The 18,295-nt window shown below is 47.9% G+C and overlaps 1 protein-coding gene across 1 annotated transcript in view; it reads right to left on the reverse strand.

Moving 5' to 3' along the window:
• The window catches only part of slc2a5 (solute carrier family 2 member 5), a 48,459-nt gene that overhangs the window by 7,333 nt on the left and 22,831 nt on the right, over window positions 1–18,295 (reverse strand). The window contains exons 7-11 of the mRNA XM_085967356.1: window positions 16,538–16,725; window positions 13,819–13,929; window positions 13,605–13,706; window positions 12,767–12,842; window positions 3,036–3,163 (exon numbers count right to left, since the gene is read on the reverse strand). Of these exons, the coding sequence (XP_085823482.1) occupies window positions 3,036–3,163; window positions 12,767–12,842; window positions 13,605–13,706; window positions 13,819–13,929; window positions 16,538–16,725 (605 nt within the window). The remainder of the gene's footprint in view (window positions 1–3,035; window positions 3,164–12,766; window positions 12,843–13,604; window positions 13,707–13,818; window positions 13,930–16,537; window positions 16,726–18,295) is intronic.

Genomic DNA, 18,295 nt, shown 5'->3' on the forward strand with positions numbered 1-18,295 from the left:
CCAGAGCTTAGGGCCTAGGCAACAGAAAGCACGGCCACCAATAGTGGAGCGATTATAATCAGGGATGCTCAAGAGGGCAGAATTAGAGGAGCGCAGATATCTCGGGGGAGTTGTGGGGCTGAAGGAGATTACAGAGATAGGGAGGGGCGAGGCCATGGAGGGATTTGAAAACAAGGATGAGAATTTTGAAATTGAGGCGCTGCTTAACCGGGAGCCAATGTAGGTCAGCGAGCACAAGGGGTGATGGGTGAACGAGACTTGGTGCGAGTTAGGACACGGGCAGCCGAGTTTTGGATGACCTCAAGTTTACATAGGGTGAAATGTGGGAGGCCAGCCAGGAGTGCGTTGGAATAGTCAAGTCTAGAGATAACAAAGGCATGGATGAGGGTTTCAGCAGCGGATGAGCTGAGGCAAGGGCGGAGACGGGTGATGTTACGGAGGTGGAAGTAGGCGGTCTTTGTTATGCTGCGGATATGTGGTCAGAAGCTCATTCCAGGGTCAAATATGACACAAAGGTTGCGAACTTAGCCAGTGGCTTAGTGATAGCATTCCCACCTCTGAGTCAGAAGTTAAAGGGTTTGAGCCCCACTCCAGACAAGTCCCAGCAAGTGGAAACATAGAAACATAGAAGATAGGAGCAGGAGTAGGCCATTCGGCCCCTCGAGCCTGCTCCGCCATTTAATGAGATCATGGCTGATCATCCAAATTCAGCACCCTGTCCCTGCTTTCTCCCCATATCCCTTGATCCCTTTAGCCTTAAGAAATATATCTAACTCCTTCTTGAATATATTTAATGAATTGGCCTCAACTGCCTTTTGTAGTAGAGAATTCCACAGGTTCACCACTCTCTGGGTGAAGAAATTCCTCCTCATCTCTGTCTTAAATGGCTTACCCCTTATCCTTAGACTGTGACCCCTGGTTCTGGACTCCCCTGCCTTCGGGATCATCCTTCCTGCATCTAGTCTGTCTAGTCCTGTTAGAATTTTATAAGTTTCAATGAGACCCCCTCTCATTCTTCTAAACTCCAGCGAATATAAGCCCAATCGACCCAATCTCTCCTCATACGTCATTCCTGCCATCCCAGGTATCAGTCTGGTGAATCTTCACTGCACTCCCTCCATGGCAAGAACATCCTTCCTCAAATAAGGCAACCAAAACTGCACACAATACTCAAGGTGTGGTCTCACCAAGGCCCTGTACAACTGCAGCAAGACATCCTTGCTCCTGTACTCGAACCCCCTCGCTACGAAGGCCAACATACCATTTGCCTTCTTAACCGCCTGCTGCACCTGCATGCTTACCTTCAGCGACTGGTGCACAGGGACACCCAGGTATCGTTGCACTTCCCCTTCTCTCAATCTATTGCCGTTCAGATAATAATCTGCCTTCCTGTTTTTGCCACCAAAGTGGATAACCTCGCATTTATCCACATTATACTGCATCTGCCATGCATCTGCCCAATCACCCAACCTGTCCAAATCATACTGGAGTTTCTCGGCATCCTCCTTAGAGATTCGAGTATGGGGTTTCTAAATACTGGGTGAACATCCAATCGGATACTTGCCTCCGGATGGAGTGACCAATGGCTCAGTGGTAGTATTCCCACCACTGAGTCAGGGTGTGGGCCCCACTCCGCACCGTCCTGGTGAGCGGAGACCAGAGCACCACCTCCGAATACTGGGCTGACGTCCAGCAAGGGTGCAGGTGCAGGTGCCCCTCCCATTGTAAAAGGGTAGGTGGGGCTCTAGCCTTGGTTGCAGCTCACCTAGAAGGTAACAACTGTGAGGAAGGCAATGCAAGACCACCTCTGCTACTCTTCCCTAGTAAGTGGCTCAAGAATCTCATGCGAAAGATTCGAGTTCAGACCAAAAAGGCAGTTGAGATCCAAGTTGATCTAATAGAATCTAACAGGCTTGTGGAGCTAAATGGCCTAGTCCCGTTCCTATAATTCTATGCCATCCAGACATGATTCAACCACGTACGCATTGACCCACCCCCAAACCTCAGAAGAGGAACTCCTACAATATCAGGGTGACTTTCTCTACTTCCTACCCCAGCCATCATTGTGGCTTCTAAAAGTGAGATTTAGCCATTTTAAGCAGCGTTGCACTCTCGTCTGATTCATAGAATCGCATAAATTTACGGCACAGAAGGAGGCCATTCGGCCCATCGTGCCTGTGCCGGTCGAAAGAACTCTCCAGCCTAATCCCACTTTCCAGCTCTTGGTCCATAGCCCTGTAGGTTACGGCACTTCAAGTGCATATCCCAGTACTTTTTAAATGCGATGAGGGTTTCTGCCTCTACCACCCTTTCAGGCAGTGAGTTCCAGACCCCCACCGCCCTCTGGGTGAAAAATGTTCTCCTCAACTCCCCTCTATTCTTGAACTCGATATTGAGTCCGGAAGGCACTTTACAGCCTTCCGGACTCAATATCGAGTTCAACAATTTCAGATCATAACCTCGGCCCCCATTACATTTTTACTTATTTTTTATCCACACCTTTGTTTTGGCCCTTCCCCCCCCTTTTTTTCTCTCTCCCACATGGCAGCTGTCTCTCACTCTGCCAGCGCATTTCACACCTAATCTAGAGCCGTCTTTTGTCTCCACTGGTCCCATTACCATCTCGTCTCGTTTTGAATACCTCTTAATGTCTCTTCACTTCTCTTTTGTTCTCTCCCAGCTTGGCCTTCAGTCTTGACAAAGGGTTTGACCCGAAACGTTGACTCTATTTTCTCTCCACGGATGTTGCCTGGCCTGCTGAGTTTTTCCAGCATTTTCTGTTGTTATTTCGGATTTCCAGCATCTGTGGTATTTTGCTATCCCCTCTATTCCTTCTCCCAATTACTTTAAATCTATACCCCCTGTTTACTGACCTCTCTGTTAGGGGAAATAGGTCCTTCCTATCCACTCTATCTAGGTCCCTCCTCATTTTATACACAATGTCTAGTTGAGACAACCCAAATTCACAGCGCAGGTTGTACATGATTGGGTTTAACTTTTAGACTTTAAATATGTGAAGCATAAATTACATCTACCTCCATGAATGGGAACACAAGACCCACGATGAAGTTGGATATCCAGTGTACTGATCCCGCCACCATGAAGGCAGCTGGCCTGGAAGACTGACGGAACATTTCTGTTGTTATCACGTATGGAATAGGGCCTTGTATTGAGAAAAATAGAAAGAGTGCGGTTAGTCACACGATCTGGTATTCAGTAAAGTTCTTTCAAAATTAATCTAATCTCCATCTAATGCAGGAGAAAGTGTTTATCCCCGTTTGAATGGCTTTCCTATTTTTCAACCTCCTCTCCACTCACACAACACTCGTGCATGTGCTTGCTACTGCTTGTGTTCTACAACTAGGGCTGTCACTGTCATCAAGGACAGAGAGGCAGTCAGTGCCCGCTGGAAGGAGCATTACGAAGATCTCCTTAACCGCGACTCTGTCTTTGACGCGAGTGCCCTCGACTCCATCCCGCAGCATGCTACCCGCCACCATCTCAGCACAACCCCAGCCCGGCATGAGGTTGAAAAGACCATCCGACAACTGAAGAACAGCAAGGTCTCAGGAGCAGATGGAATCCCTGCCGAGGCACTAAAGCATAGCGGAGAAGCACTACTGGCGCGAATTCATGAACTTAATTTCTCTTATCTGGAAGGAGGAGAGCATGCCAGAGGATCTCAGAGACGCTGTAATTGTGACCATCTTCAAGAAAGGTGACAAGTCTGATTGTGGTAATTACAGAGGAGTTTCCCTGCTGTCTGCCACAGGGAAAATCATCGCAAGAATCCTCCTCAATCGCCTTCTCCCACTGGCCGAAGAGCTCCTCCCAGAGTCGCAATGCGGATTCCGCCCACTAAGGGGCACAATGGACATGATCTTCACCGCACGTCAATTACAAGAGAAATGCAGGGAACAGCACCAACCACTGTACATGGCCTTCTTTGATCTCACAAAGGCCTTCGACACTGTCAACCGTGAGGGATTATGGAGTGTCCTCCTCAAATTCAGCTGCCCTCAAAAGTTTGTCACCATCCTCCGCCTGCTTCACGATGACATGCAAGCCATGATCCTGACCAACGGTTCCACCACAGGCCCAATTCACGTACAAACCGGGGTCAAGCAAGGCTGTGTCATCGCACCAACGCTCTTCTCAATCTTCCTTGCTGCAATGCTCCATCTCACCCTCAGTAAGCTCCCCACTGGAGTGGAGCTCATTTACAGAACAAACAGGAAACTGTTCAACCTCCGTCTCCTCCAGTCCAGATCCAAGGTCGTCCCATCCTCTGTCATCGAATTACAGTATGCAGACAACGCTTGCATCTGCGCTCACTCGGAGGTCGAACTCCAAACCATCATAAACACCTTCACCGAAGCATACGAGAGCATGGGCCTTACACTAAACATCCGTAAGACAAAGGTCCTCTACCAACCTGCCCCCGCCACACAGTACAGCCTCCCGATTATCAAAATCCACGACAAGGCCTTGGACAACGTGAACCACTTTCCATACCTCGGGAGCCTACTATCAACAAGGGCAGACGTCGACGACGAAGTCCAACACCGCCTTCAGTGTGCCAGTGCAGCCTTCGGTCACCTGAGGAAGAGAGTGTTTGAAGGCCAGGACCTCAAACCTGGCACTAATCTCATGGTCTACAGGGCAGCAGTGATACCTGCCCTGCTGTATGCCTCAGAGACATGGACCATGTACAGCAGGCACCTCAAAGCACTGGAGGGGTCCCACCAATGCTGCCTCCGCAAGATCCTGCAAATCTATTGGCAGGATAGGCGCACCAATGTCAGTGTTCTTGCTCAGGCCAACATCCCCAGCATCGAAGCTCTGACCACGCTCAATCAGCTCCGATGGATGGGTCACATTGTCCGCATACCCGATATGAGACTCCCAAAACAAGCGCTCTACTCGGAGCTCCGGCACGGCAAGAGAGCCCCAAGTGGGCAGAGGAAACGCTTCAAGGACACCCTCAAAGCCTCTTTGAAAAAGTGTAACATCCCCACCGACACCTGGGAATCCCTGGCCCAAGACCGCACAAAGTGGAGGAGAAGCATCCGGGAAGGCGCCAAACACCTCGAGTCTCTTTGCCAAGAGCAAGTGGAGGAGAAGCATCCGGGAAGGCGCTGAACACCTCGAGTCTCTTTGCCAAGAGCAAGTGGAGGAGAAGCATCCGGGAAGGTGCCGAACACCTTGCACAGGCAGCCTAAGGAGCGCACGTCAACCCAAGCACCCCACCCACCCGCCTCTTCTACCACCGTCTGCCCCACCTGTGACAGAAACTGTAGGTCCCGCATTGGACTCATCAGTTACCTGCGAACTCATTTTTAATGTGGAAGCAAGTCATCCTCGGTTCCGAGGGACTGCCTAAGAAAATGCCAACGAGAAATCTACAACTAGCCATGTGTCTGTGAGCTAGGAAGTTGCAGAGAGGATTTCCTATCCTTCTCCCTTTCTGCTTGTGGCAAAACATATTTTTTTGGGTTTTGTTTTTATTCATTCATGGGATGTGGGCATCGCTGGCAAGGCCAGCATTTATTGCCCATCCCTAATTGCCCTTGAGAAGGTGGTGGTGAGCCGCCTTCTTGAACCGCTGCAGTCTGTGTGGTGAAGGTACTCCCACAGTGCTGTTAGGGATGGGGTTCCAGGATTTTGACCCAGCGACAATGAAGGAATGGCTGATATACTTCCAAGTCAGGATGATGTGAGACTTGGAGGGGAACTTGGAGGGGAACTTGGAGGTGGTGGTGTTCCCATGTGCCTGCTGCCCTTGTCCTTCTAGGCAGTAGAGGTCGCGGGTTTGGGAGGTGCTGCCGAAGGAGCCTTGGCGAGTTGCTGCAGTGGATCTTGTAGATGGTACACACTGCAGCCACAGTGCGCCGGTGGTGGAGGGGGTGAATGTTTAAGGTGGTGGATGGGGTGCCAATCAAGCAGGCTGCTTTGTCCTGGATGGTGTCGAGCTTCTTGAATTTTGGTGGAGCTGCACTCATCCAGGCAAGTGGAGAGTATTCCATCACACTCCGTACTTGTGCCTTGTAGATGGCGGAAACGCTTTGGGGAGTCAGAAGGTGAGACACTCACCTAGTCTCTGACCTGCTCTTGTTGCCACAGTATTTATGTGGCTGGTCCAGTTAAGTTTCTGGTCAATGATGACCCCCCAGAATGTTGATGGTGGGGGATTCGGCGATGGTAATGCCATTGAATGTCAAGGGGCAGTGGTTAGACTCTTGCTTGTTGGAGATAGTTATTGCCTGACACTTGTGTGGCACGAATGTTACCTGCCACTTAACAGCCCAAGCCTGAACGTCGTCCAGGTCTTGTTGCATGCGGGCATGGACTGCTGCATTATCTGAGGAGTTGCGAATGGCACTGAACACTATGCAGTCATCAGCGAACATCCCCATTTTTGACCTTATGATGGAGGGAAGGTCATTGATGAAGCAGCTGAAGATGGTTGGGCCTAGGACACTGCCTTGAGGAAATCCTGCAGCGATGTCCTGGGGCTGTGATGAATGACCTTCAATCACCACAACCATCTTCCTTTGTGCTCGGTATGACTCCAGCCAGTGAAGAGTTTTCCCCCTGATTCCCATTGACTTCAGTTTTGCTAGGGCTCCTTAATGCCACACTCAGTCAAATGCTGCCTTGATGTCAAGGGCAGCCACTTTCACCTCACCTCTGGAATTCAGCTCCTTTGTCCATGTTCGGACCAAGGCTGTAATGAGGTCATGAGCCAAGTGGTCCTGGCAGAACCCAAACTGAGCATCGGTGAGCAGGTTATTGGTGAGTAAGTGCCGCTTGATAGCACTGTCGACGACTCCTTCCATCACTTTGCTGATGATTGAGAGTAGACTGATGGGGCGGTAAGTGGCCGGATTGGATTTGCCCTGCTTTTTGTGGGCAGGACATACCTGGGCAGTTTTCCACATTGTCAGATAGATGGCTAGAGGCGAGGCTAGTTCTGGAGCACAAGTCTTCAGCACGACAGCCGAGATGCTGTTGGGGCCCATAGCCTTTGCTGTATCCAGTGCGTTCAGCCGTTTCTTAATATCACGTGGAGTGAATCGAATTGGCTGATGACTGGCTTCTGTGATGGTGGGGACCTTAGGAGGAGTGCTTTTGCTTTGTATCCCTATTATCTGGCCAAGCTACTATCTAGAACTCACGTTGCTTAGAATCATGGATGTGTACTTCCGTTCTGATGCTGTGTGAAGCACAATACCACCAAGCTGCCATTCAGCAAATGGGGCATATTTTCCTCCATTCATTAGCATTATCAAACAGAGGAAAATCCACCCCAATGTTTCCAGGTTGAGATTATATGGCTTTCGAGCAGGGTGGGGAGTGTATATATTGTGAGGCACAAGGCATCGCAGTTGGGTGGGATAGACTGGATGGACCAGTGAGTTTTTTTCTGTCTGTCATTGTCATATGTTCGTATGTGTGACATAAAGAAAAAACTTGCATTTCTACAGAGTTTTTCACGACCTCAGGACGTTCCGAAGCTCTTCGCAGCCAATGAATTGTTTTTGAGATGTAATTTAGACAAACACTTATGTTTAGACTTTTACCTCAGGAAGCAGCTCAGTAACTGAAATATTCCTGCACTGGACTCTCGACTAGGCCCCAACTACAAACCTAACTACAAATCCAACTACAAATCTAACTACAAACCTAACTACAAATCCAACTACAAATCTAACTACAAATCCAACTACAAATCTAACTACAAATCAACTACAAATCTAACTACAAATCCAACTACAAATCTAACTACAAATCCAACTACAAATCTAACTACAAATCCAACTACAAATCTAACTACAAATCCAACTACAAATCTAACGACAAACCTAACTACAAATCCAACTACAAATCTAACTACAAATCCAACTACAAATCTAACTACAAATCAACTACAAATCCAACTACAAATCTAACTACAAATCCAACTACAAATCCAACTACAAATCCAACTACAAATCCAACTAGAAATCCAACTAGAAATCCAACTACAAATCCAACTACAAATCTAACTACAAATCAACTACAAATCTAAGCCTTGATTGATATTCACACTTTTGCTTCTGCTAATCTCAGTTATGTTGCCTTGTGAATTAAGTCCTGAGGTCTGGAATTCCCTCCGTAAACCTCTCCGCCTCTCCACCTCTCTCTCCTCCTTTAAGATGCTCCTTAAAACCTCCCTCTTTGGCCAAGCCTTTGGCCACCTGCCCTAATATCTCCGCATGTGGCTCGGTGTCAAATTTTGTTTTATGACGCTCCTATGAAGGGCCTCGGGACGTCTTAAAGGCGCTATATAAAGACAAGTTGTTGTTGCTGAATGAAGGTTAATGGTCTCGAGGGGAACCCATCATACTCTTTTACTTCCATTGCCAGTGTCTGTGGAGACCGGTTTCCTTTTTATTTAAAGAAGGCATTTATTATTTCCCCAGTCTGTCCATCTTCCCAAGCTGTGCGCTATCCCTGGCCAAAAGGGCAGTCGAATGATTGTTCCCAGGCCCCAGCCAACGCCACTCAGCTACTGTTCCTATGTCCTTTCACTTAATGGCACAGCAAGTTAAAGCACCAACACTGTCGTTGGATTGTCCCACATTCCTGAAATGGGGAGAGGGGGCAGGAAACAGCTGGAGTGAGTATGGAAACAAAATAAATAAATACAGCTATTACACTCTGAGACAATGCAAAGAAAAGCCTTGAAGAAAGTTCTGGCTCGGAATTAAATTTCCATTGCTTCCAGGAGTGAGTCCTTTGATGATTAATGACTAATGGTTTGGCCGCAAGTCAGTGAGAGATTCTCTGGAGTCAAGTTCCTTTTAGTCTGCAGTTGAAGCTGCTCAGCAGGTTTGTGCTGATCTCCTGACTCCTCTCCCTTTCAGAAGCTATACGCGCTGTGTGGGCTCTTGTGACTGATGCCTTCAACACAGCCACACGGGCCTTTGAGACGTCAGTACAATTTTCAGCTCCAGCCAGCGCCGTGATTGTGACTGCCTACCCTGAAGTACTTTGCAGTCAAATAGTAAATGGGATCACGCACACAGACTGATTTGCACTAGATAAATATAACGAAGGTGGGCTTTTGACCCACTTTACTTCATCCGTCCAAGAAGGCCCTCCGGTTCACCCACTGTGGCATCCAACTGTTCCTTAAATAAATCCAGGGTTTTTGCCTTCCCGACCCTACGCACAAGTTCTCTCCGTGTGCCGATCACAGATTGACCTGTTTTGATTGAGGCTGGAATGTTGGCCGCCTTTAAATAAGTGTCATTTGATCTTTTATGATCACCTGGAAAGGCAGATGTGGCCTGAGTTTAATGTTTCATCTGAAAGACCAGCTTCTCCAACACCCCAGTGCAGAACTGTCAGCCTAGATTATGTTGAAGTGAGGCTTGAAACCATCTGACTCAGAGGGGAGAGTGCTACCTCTTAAAAGTAAATTGGATAGCGTCTTGAAAAGGAGGAATATTAAAGATATGGAGAGCAAGCAGGGGAATATGATTAGATTAGATGGCTCAAGTTTAAGAAAAAACTGGCACAGACTTGATGAGCCAAATGCTCTGTTTCCATGCTGTGACATTCTATGATTCTACTTGTAATTCTTCCAGTTTAGTGCACTGTATTCGCTGCTCATGATGCTGGCTCCTCTACATTGGGGTGACCAAACGCAGATTGAGTAATTGCTTTACTCAACACCTCTGTTCAGTCTGCAAGTGTGACCCCGAGTTTCCCCTTCACTTGCCACTTTAATTCTACATCTCACTCCCACTCTGACCTCTCTGTCCTCGACCTCCTACACTGTTCCAATGAAGCTCAACATAAGCTCGAGGAACAGCACCTCCACTAGGCACTTTACAGCCTTCTGGCCTCAACATTGAGTTTAACAACTTTAGACTTTTAATCACTGCTTCCACTTTCTCTTGGACATTCTGTAATCATTTTAACCTTCTCTGGACCCATCTTTCGTCTCTGTGTTTGCCCCATTATCACCTCCTTTTGCTTTGCAGCATCATTCTTTTTGTCATTGAATCACTCCTGCCCTGCACCCTATCACAGACCTCACCCGGCACGGGCTCAACGGGCCGAATGGCCCCCTACTGTGCTGTAACGATTCTATGATTCTATTCTATTCCATGACACCCCTTTTGTTCTTTCTCTGCTCCCCTTTTCCCTGGCTCTGTACTTGCTTAAAAAATTCTTCCTCTCTAACGTCTTCCAGTTCTGATGAAAGTTCATTGACCTGAAACGTTAACTCTGTTTTCCTCTCCGCAGATGCTGCCTGACCTGCTGAATGTTCTCCAATATTTTCTGTTTTTATTTCTATGATTCAATAACTGGCTGTGGCTCTGTTTTCCCATCACGGATTCCAATGTTCCTTTTACACTTTATAAAGGGGTACTTCACATGCTAACAATGCGATGCCATATTTAGACAATGAGTCAACCACAAAACACACAAGTGACAAGCTCATGTCCAGTCAGGCCCTTGAGTTATAAATACTGTTCAGCCTTGGGGTTGCTGTTTACAGAGTGAAATAATGAAATAATATAAGTGCTTTCATTATATAAAAGACTAGTTCGCCAAATATTTTATTTTAAGCTTTAGTGTGGGAACCCAATTTAACAGAGTAGTCCCCCACAATATGGTATCAGCACTCTTGCCTCTGCACTGAAGGTGATGGATTCAAGCCCTACACTAGGATTTAGGCACACAATCAGTGCAGTACCGAGGGAGTGCCGCATTGTTGGAGAAGTTAGCCCTGAAAATCTACAATTAACATAAGAACATAATAAGAAATAGGAGCAGGAGTTGGCCATTTGGCCCTTCGAGCCTGCTCTGCCATTCAATAAGATCATGGCTGATCTTCTACCTCATCTCCACTTTCCCGCCTGATCCCCATATCCCTTGATTCCCTTAATATTCAAAAATCTATCGATCTCTGTCTTGAATATACTCAACGACTGAGCCTCCACAGCCCCCTGGGGTAGAGAATTCCAAAGATTCACCACCCTCTGAGTGAAGAAATTTCTCCTCATCTCAGTCCTAAATGGCCGACCCCTTATTCTGAGACTGTGACCCCTGGTTCTAGACTCCCCAGCCAGGGGAAACATCCTCCCTGCATCTACCCTGTCAAGCCCTGTAAGAATTTAGTATATTTCAACCATACAAACCTGCCTGACCGGCTGAATATTCTCCAGTATTTTCTGTTTTCTGTTTTTGTATGATTCAACCATTCAATTCTGTTTTACCATCATAATCGTGGCAGGGCGGGACTTGCGTCCACTGTCCCAGGTGCCTGTCCAAATTCCAAGGATTAGAGGAGACATGAATCAGTCATTCATGAAAGAAAGACTTATGAAATAATACTGAGCGGCCTATGGGTGGCGCTGTCCAGGGAGAGTATAAATACTCGGGCACAGGCCCAGCTTGAGCAGGACATTCTTAACAGGAACTAGTGAAGGACACAACTAGACCTCCATGTTGTAAAACAGTTGATTAAAGCTTTGTTTAACGCTTAGACCAAGTGCCTAGTAGTTTTCTTACATCAAGAGGTATTTTCATAAAGTGGGCAGGCAGCCGTGCCATTAATGGCAGATGCTGGGGGCTCTCGGTCGGTGGGTGCAGGGTAGGAAATTGACAACAAAGGGGAAGCCACTATGGGAGAGCCAGAAGATCTGGAGGAAGAGAGATTTGCTCTTATAAATCTTCTCCCTTATCCAGAAAAGCCCAGGGCTAGTTGATCACTTTGCGACTGATTGCTGTAAGGAAAATGGGCCATTCCAAATTTGGTGGGTTCCACCTCTGCCACTTGGCAGTGCGGTCCTTCTGCTCCATGCAGGGATACGGAATGCTGGGGGACGGAACTGGTGGGAATTCTGTCAGGTTGTGACATCACCTCGGTCCCATCTCATTCTCTGACATCAGCTCCGATGGGATTGGACAGAAGAACTGCCTGCTCTTGGCGCCGCCCCCCCCACCCCACCCCCCAACACCCCAATACCCTGCCACCTCTCCCAAAAAAACTGCAGCACATTAAAAAGGAGGACAGCGACCCAGCCCGGGTCCAAGGCTTATTTCCGCCCCCCACCTACCCGAATAATGCACCAGCTGGGCGACCGGTCCGAGGAAACGTGGGATCGCCGTCTTTAGCACGAAACTTTAAACTGCAACCCTTCCTGTTCAGATGGTGCAATTTTTAAAAGAGGAGAGAATTCTCCTGGTGGCCTGCTCAACATTCCTTCCTCTCTTAAAAACAGGTTAACTGATCATTCCTTTGCTGCTTGTCGGAGTTTCAGATTGGCTGCTACTTAGATACAGTGACTGTAATTTTTTTTTCATTTAATTGATTGAATGCAAGTACTGTACATGGGGATGTCCCGAGGACATGAGATGTGAGAAGGCACTATGTAAATGCAAGTTCTTTCTGTTTTTGTGGCATTGCTGTCGTGTATTTCTCTGTGAAACCTGGTAATCAATCACAGGGTCACTGTTAGTCCATGAACACTGGTGTAGCATTTCAGCATAAGTTACATACAAAATCAAGCTTAATATTCAACCATATCAAATCAAATTCAGTGTGACAGCAAATAAAACACACCGATGTGGGAAGAACTCACCAGAATACAGATTGTAATGAGGTTGAAGTGCTTTTCACATTCAATAACTGAATCATACCTTTATGAATGGCAGATTGTGAAAAACCAAACTGAGTAAATAAAGGGATGGTTGTTGTACTTACTGGGTCCTATTGCATGCCCGATAACATAAATGACTATGCAGGTTATGCTTAGATAAGACATCCAGTCAATTGTACCCTGAGGAGAGAACATATATTTATTCCTTTTAATGGGTCTTTACATCTAACTTCATTTTTATGCATTCCAATTGCATCCTTGGGGGTGATTTTGCCAATGGGGGCGCGTTGGGGGCGGGACTGCTGCTTGTCAGGTTTTAGTCCCGCCTCCATCGACGTCCGGCCAACCCACGCTATTTTCCCTTGATTGACCCTGTTAAGCCCGCCCAGCGGGTTCAGCGGGCCAATTAAGGGAAAGCCGGTGACAGAGAACGTCAGCGTATGACGTTTCATCCGTCAAAAATTTTTGACAGATGAATTGTCATCGTTTGACAGCTTTGAGAAGCTGTCAAACACGGACATTCTCTGTTGGTTTGGTGAGTTCTTGTACTCAAGGCTCACCAAACCTATTCCCTGAGCAGAAAGCAGATGGTTGTTGCATCGGAGAACGCGGCAACCATTCTGTCATCTCTGCCGTGGAGATGCCGGAGTCTCCGGATACCCAACGAATGAAGCCTGCAGGAAGGAACAACGGTAAGGAAACTTTTTCTAACACTTTTCACTCACCTCACATACTTACCTCTCCACTCTTGCACCCATCACTCACCACCACAGCGCACTGTTCGACCCCTCTCATCCCCGCAGACCCACTGCTCGCCTCGCTGACCCTGGCGGGGTTTCCTGACGCTGTATAAATGCAAATCTTTCTTTTTCTTTTATTTGCTAAATGGAATATATTTTTAAACTCTGTCGGCATCCACAGAGGTTGAGGCTTTCAACAAACCTGAAGGTTTAGGCACATTGTTAAGACCGCACAGGAAGTGGAGCAAATCGCAAATCCCACCAGGAGAAGCATCCTGCGCCCTGCAGCTTCCACTATAGAAACCTGCGGAACACAATGACAGTCTGAGCTTCACACAGTGAAGGTACTGCAGTCATATCCAACTCTAATAATGTCTAGTAAAGAGTGATTATATGAGAACCTTATTCGGACTTACTGCTGTTATGGTCATGAAGACATTGACTGCTCCTGTGCCAATGGTGACATACTGAATGTCATTTTCCTTTACCCCTGCTGATCGATATATGCTGTCTGCATAATAATATATCTGTAAACAGAAATAGTGATAGTGGAAGAAGAGCAATTACTAATACAGATTCTACTGTGTTATTAGGCTATTAACGGTTGCTATTTTTCCTGTCTTTACAAGTTACCAATGCAGAGTTTATACTCAAAGATCTTCATGCAGTCTGAGATAGCAATGCAAATTTTAATCCCATTTGTAAAGGCTTTGCATGTCTCTGGTGGATAGAGAGGGAAGCCAGCCAGGGTTCATGCACCTGATTGTTATCAGGTGACCCTCCCACCCCTCCCCCGCCCTCCACCCTGCCAATGAAGTGTGTGTGTTGACGTCGGTTGAAGACAGGATTGAGTTCCACTGTGATTCATCTCACAAACTAATAGCCTGCTGACACTCACTTTCTAGGCTCAAGCAGCTTGATGCCGGCTGGGACCCAGGAGCGAGGACAAGCCCAGCAGTGAGGTCAAGGCCCAGGAGTGGCGCAGCGTGGGCCAGCAGCGGGGTCGGGGTCCAGGGAAGGTGCAGCACGGGCCGACAGCGAGGTCGGGAGGACCACAATGCATCCTACGAAACCCAGGCAGAGAGGACCTGCGGGAAGGAGGGAGGAGGACAGTAGCAGTATGTTTGTGTGTGTGTGCTAGGCCGTTGTAGCAGAGCCTGGTCTCCAATCGTCTTGGATCCCCTTGCCATTGGACCAAGACCTTGCTCTGTCAAGCCCGTGTGGTAGCTGGTGTGCAACGGCCACCCCACGTTAAAAGAATTCACGCACAGGCATCTTCCACCCTTTAAAATGAAGTTCGGGACCTGGAACATCAGGACCCTCATGGACAACCCCAACAGTGACAGACCGGAACGCCGTACTGCTATCGATGCCCGGGAGCTCAGACGTTTCGACATTGACATCGCTGCCCTAAGTGAGACCCGCCGGGCAGGGGAAGGCCAGCTCAAGGAGCAAGGTGGTGGCTACACCTTCTTCTGGAAAGGCAACAACCACCGTCTGCCCCACCTGTGACAGAGACTGTAGGTCCCGCATTGGACTCATCAGTCACCTGAGAACTCATTTTTAATGTGGAAGCAAGTCATCCTCGGTTCCGAGGGACTGCCTAAGAGAGAAAGTGGCTCAAACATGAAGAATGACCACTTTGAGTGAGGTTCCGGAGGCAAGGTGACCACCTTCCTTTCACCCAGACCTAACTTTTCTAATCGGCATTATTTTAACAGCACCATTAACCTGTTTAAAAATACATGATTTCTCACTGGCGTCAAAATAACCTCAATTGGAAAATCTAGCGCATCCCCGATTTTAATCGCTCCACCATTGGCAGCCGTGCTTTCAGCTGCCTGGGCCCTAAGCTCTGGAATTCCCTCCCTAAACCTCTCCGCCTCGCTACCTCTCTCTCCTCCTTTCAGAGGCGCCGTAAAATCTACCTCATTGACCAAGCTTTTGGTCATTTGCCCTAATTTCTCCTTATGTGGCTCAGTGTCAATTTTGTTTTCTAACGCTCCTGTGAAGCGCCTTGGGATGTTTTACTACGTTAAAGGTGCTATATAAATGCAGGTTGTTGTTGATGTTGTATAAACGTAAGTTCTTTCTTTTATCCACCATCTGTGTTGATAAGTATGATAGCAAAATACTGCGGATGCTGGAAATCCAAAACAACAACAGAAAACGCTGGAAAAACTCAGCAGGCCAGGCAGCATCCGTGGAGAAACAGAGTTAACAGGCTGGATTTTCATTGAAGAGTCGGGTAGGAGGCGGGACTACAACTTTCGGGGTTGTAGTCACGCCTCCATCGAGTTCTAGCCAACCCACGCGATTTTGACTTGATTGACCTTGTTGAGCCTGCCCAGCGGGCTCAGCTGGCCAATTAAGGGCCACCCAGCAACAGGTGACATCACAGATTGAAATTTCATCTGTCAAGACCTTTTGACAGATGAAATATCAGCGTTTGACAGCTGTTTGAAGCTGTCAAACACTGACAATCTGCACTCCAAGTTAATTCCTTTCTGTCAGGATGATTTAGAGATCTCCCCGGAACAGAAAGCTGAATGCTGCAATTTTTGACAGCTCGCAGCCATTCTGCTTTCTGTGCCGGTGAGATGAGGGACTCCTGAGACCTGAAGGAAGGAAGGCTGTAAAGGTAAGTAAAGATATGTAAAACTTATTTAAACACTTTACACACACCAAACACACTTACCTCTGCACTCATGCACCCATCACTCACCTGAACACCGGACATCTTGACCCCTCCAAGCCCTTCATCCCGACAGTCCGCTTCCTCTAACTTGGCGTGGTTTGGAGCCATCGGGAATCCCACACTTCAACATTAAAAATAGGGATTAGGCTAAAAGCTGCCTGTTAACTACCTGTTAACAGGCAGTTAATTGGCACTAATCCCCTTCCCGCCTCGGGGAGGCGGGTTCCAGTGTGGGTCGGGTATCCGCGTCCTTTGAAACTGGCATGGAGGCTGGTTGGGTGTGGGATGGGTTTGTGCACCCCCCCCCCCCCACGATTTCGGGATTTTAACCCCCCACACGCCTCCAATCCCGACTTCACAGCCCAATGAACATCCTGCCCAACGTTTCAGGTCGATGACCTTTCGTCATTGATAAGTACTTTGGTTTCATTACTTACTGCATTGACTCCAGAAAGCTGTTGTCCCATATTCAGAACAATGATTGATATCAGCTGCCATCGCAGGGACCTGAATGTGCACAGATTACGCACAGACTGGCTGCCTTCTGCTTTCTCCGATTGATCTTCCAAACGCATTTCCTCTATTTCGTCATCCACGTCATCCCAGCCTCTTATCCGCCTTAAAGCTTGAACACAATACACTTGAACTCCACTATTTATAACGTTGCATTTTAGCTATTTTTTATTATAGTCCTAGATTTCCTTCCAGCGAGAGCTGGAGCTGTTTTGGTCTGGGGCGGAAATCACCTCGTACAGGAGGTAGGTACTGTATGATCTTAATCGGGGTCAGAGTGGTCCCCTGGACTTAGTCGTTCATGGGATGTGGGCGTCGCTGGCAAGGCCCAGCACTTATTGCCCATCCCTCGTTGCTCTGGAGAAGGTGGTGGTGAGCCGCCTTCTTGAACCGCTGCAGTCCGTGTGGTGAAGGTGCTCCCACAGTGCTGTTAGGGAGGGAGTTCCAGGATTTTGACCCAGCGACGATGAAGGGTCGGCCGATATACTTCCAAGTCGGTGAGTGACTTGGAGGGGAGCTTGGGGGTGGTGGTGTTCCCATGCACCTACTGCCCTTGTCCTTCTAGGTAGTAGAGGTCGCGGGCTTGGGAGGTGCTGCCAAAGAAGCCTAGTTTCGATTAGCTAAGGTGGGAGGGGGAGGGTCGGAGAGAAATTTTCCAGATTTCTTTGCCGCTAATTGTCCTGGGCTTTTTTTTGCCTCTCCCTCTGAAATTACATGGATTTCAGGTGGGGTCGGGAGTAATATTCCCTCTTATTTTTTTTTGGTGCACGGCCTCTTTAACGTTGCCCATTCAAATTTCCGCGCACGCGTGGTTTTTCCAGCCTGCGCGGGACCTCCAGACCGCTGCGCGGCGGCGTGGCCCGCAGCTTAACGGAAACATTGGTGGGGAGTGTATGTATTATGATGCAGCAGGCATCCCAGATCGTGTGGGGCAGGCCGGATGGACCAGAGGATCTTTTCCTTTTCCGTCATTACTTGTTTGCTCGTTGATTTGACTGACAAAGAGACCGAAAATAAATTTGGTTGTAAATCACAGTCCCGTCCCCCTGACGTCACTATAGGTAGTTGCCCCACCCACTGTGCTGCGACTAAACCATGTGGGAGGATCAGCAGAAATTTCAGCTGGAAAGCCAGACATAATTTTAGATCGATTTTAGACACTGACACTGATCGAATGGCCACATACTTGGCAGTGTTTGACACTAAGTTGTAGTTCTACTCTGTCACAGGAGGTATAAATTGCACAAGATTCCGATTTTGCAGCCCTGGTTCTCACATGTTTAATGTTCCTGCTCTGTTTCACAAGCTATCAGAGAGGCAGTGATCAGGGGTACATATGTCAAAGAGTGAAGTTCAAATTTTTATGACTCTGCTGGCAAGCTACTCACTGCAAACCTTACTGCAGTTATACTGCACTCTCAGTCCGAGACCGATAGCTGTACAGGAGCATCAGGAGCAATTCAGGCTGGAATGTCTTTGGTACCTCTAGACGTCAATTGACAATTCCAACGCACACCAGGCCGGCCTCCCATCTTCCACCCGCCATAAACTTAAACTCATCCAAAACTCGGCTGCCTGTGTCTTAACTCGCACCAAGTCCCATTCACCCATCACCCTTGTGCTCGCTGCCCGATATTGCCTCACAGTTGAGCAACGCTTCGATTTCAAAATTCTCATCCTTG

Source organism: Somniosus microcephalus, chromosome 25, assembly GCF_052327205.1.
Source record: "Somniosus microcephalus isolate GS21.2 chromosome 25, FLI_Smic_1.0, whole genome shotgun sequence".
NCBI classification, from domain to species: Eukaryota; Metazoa; Chordata; class Chondrichthyes; order Squaliformes; family Somniosidae; genus Somniosus; species Somniosus microcephalus.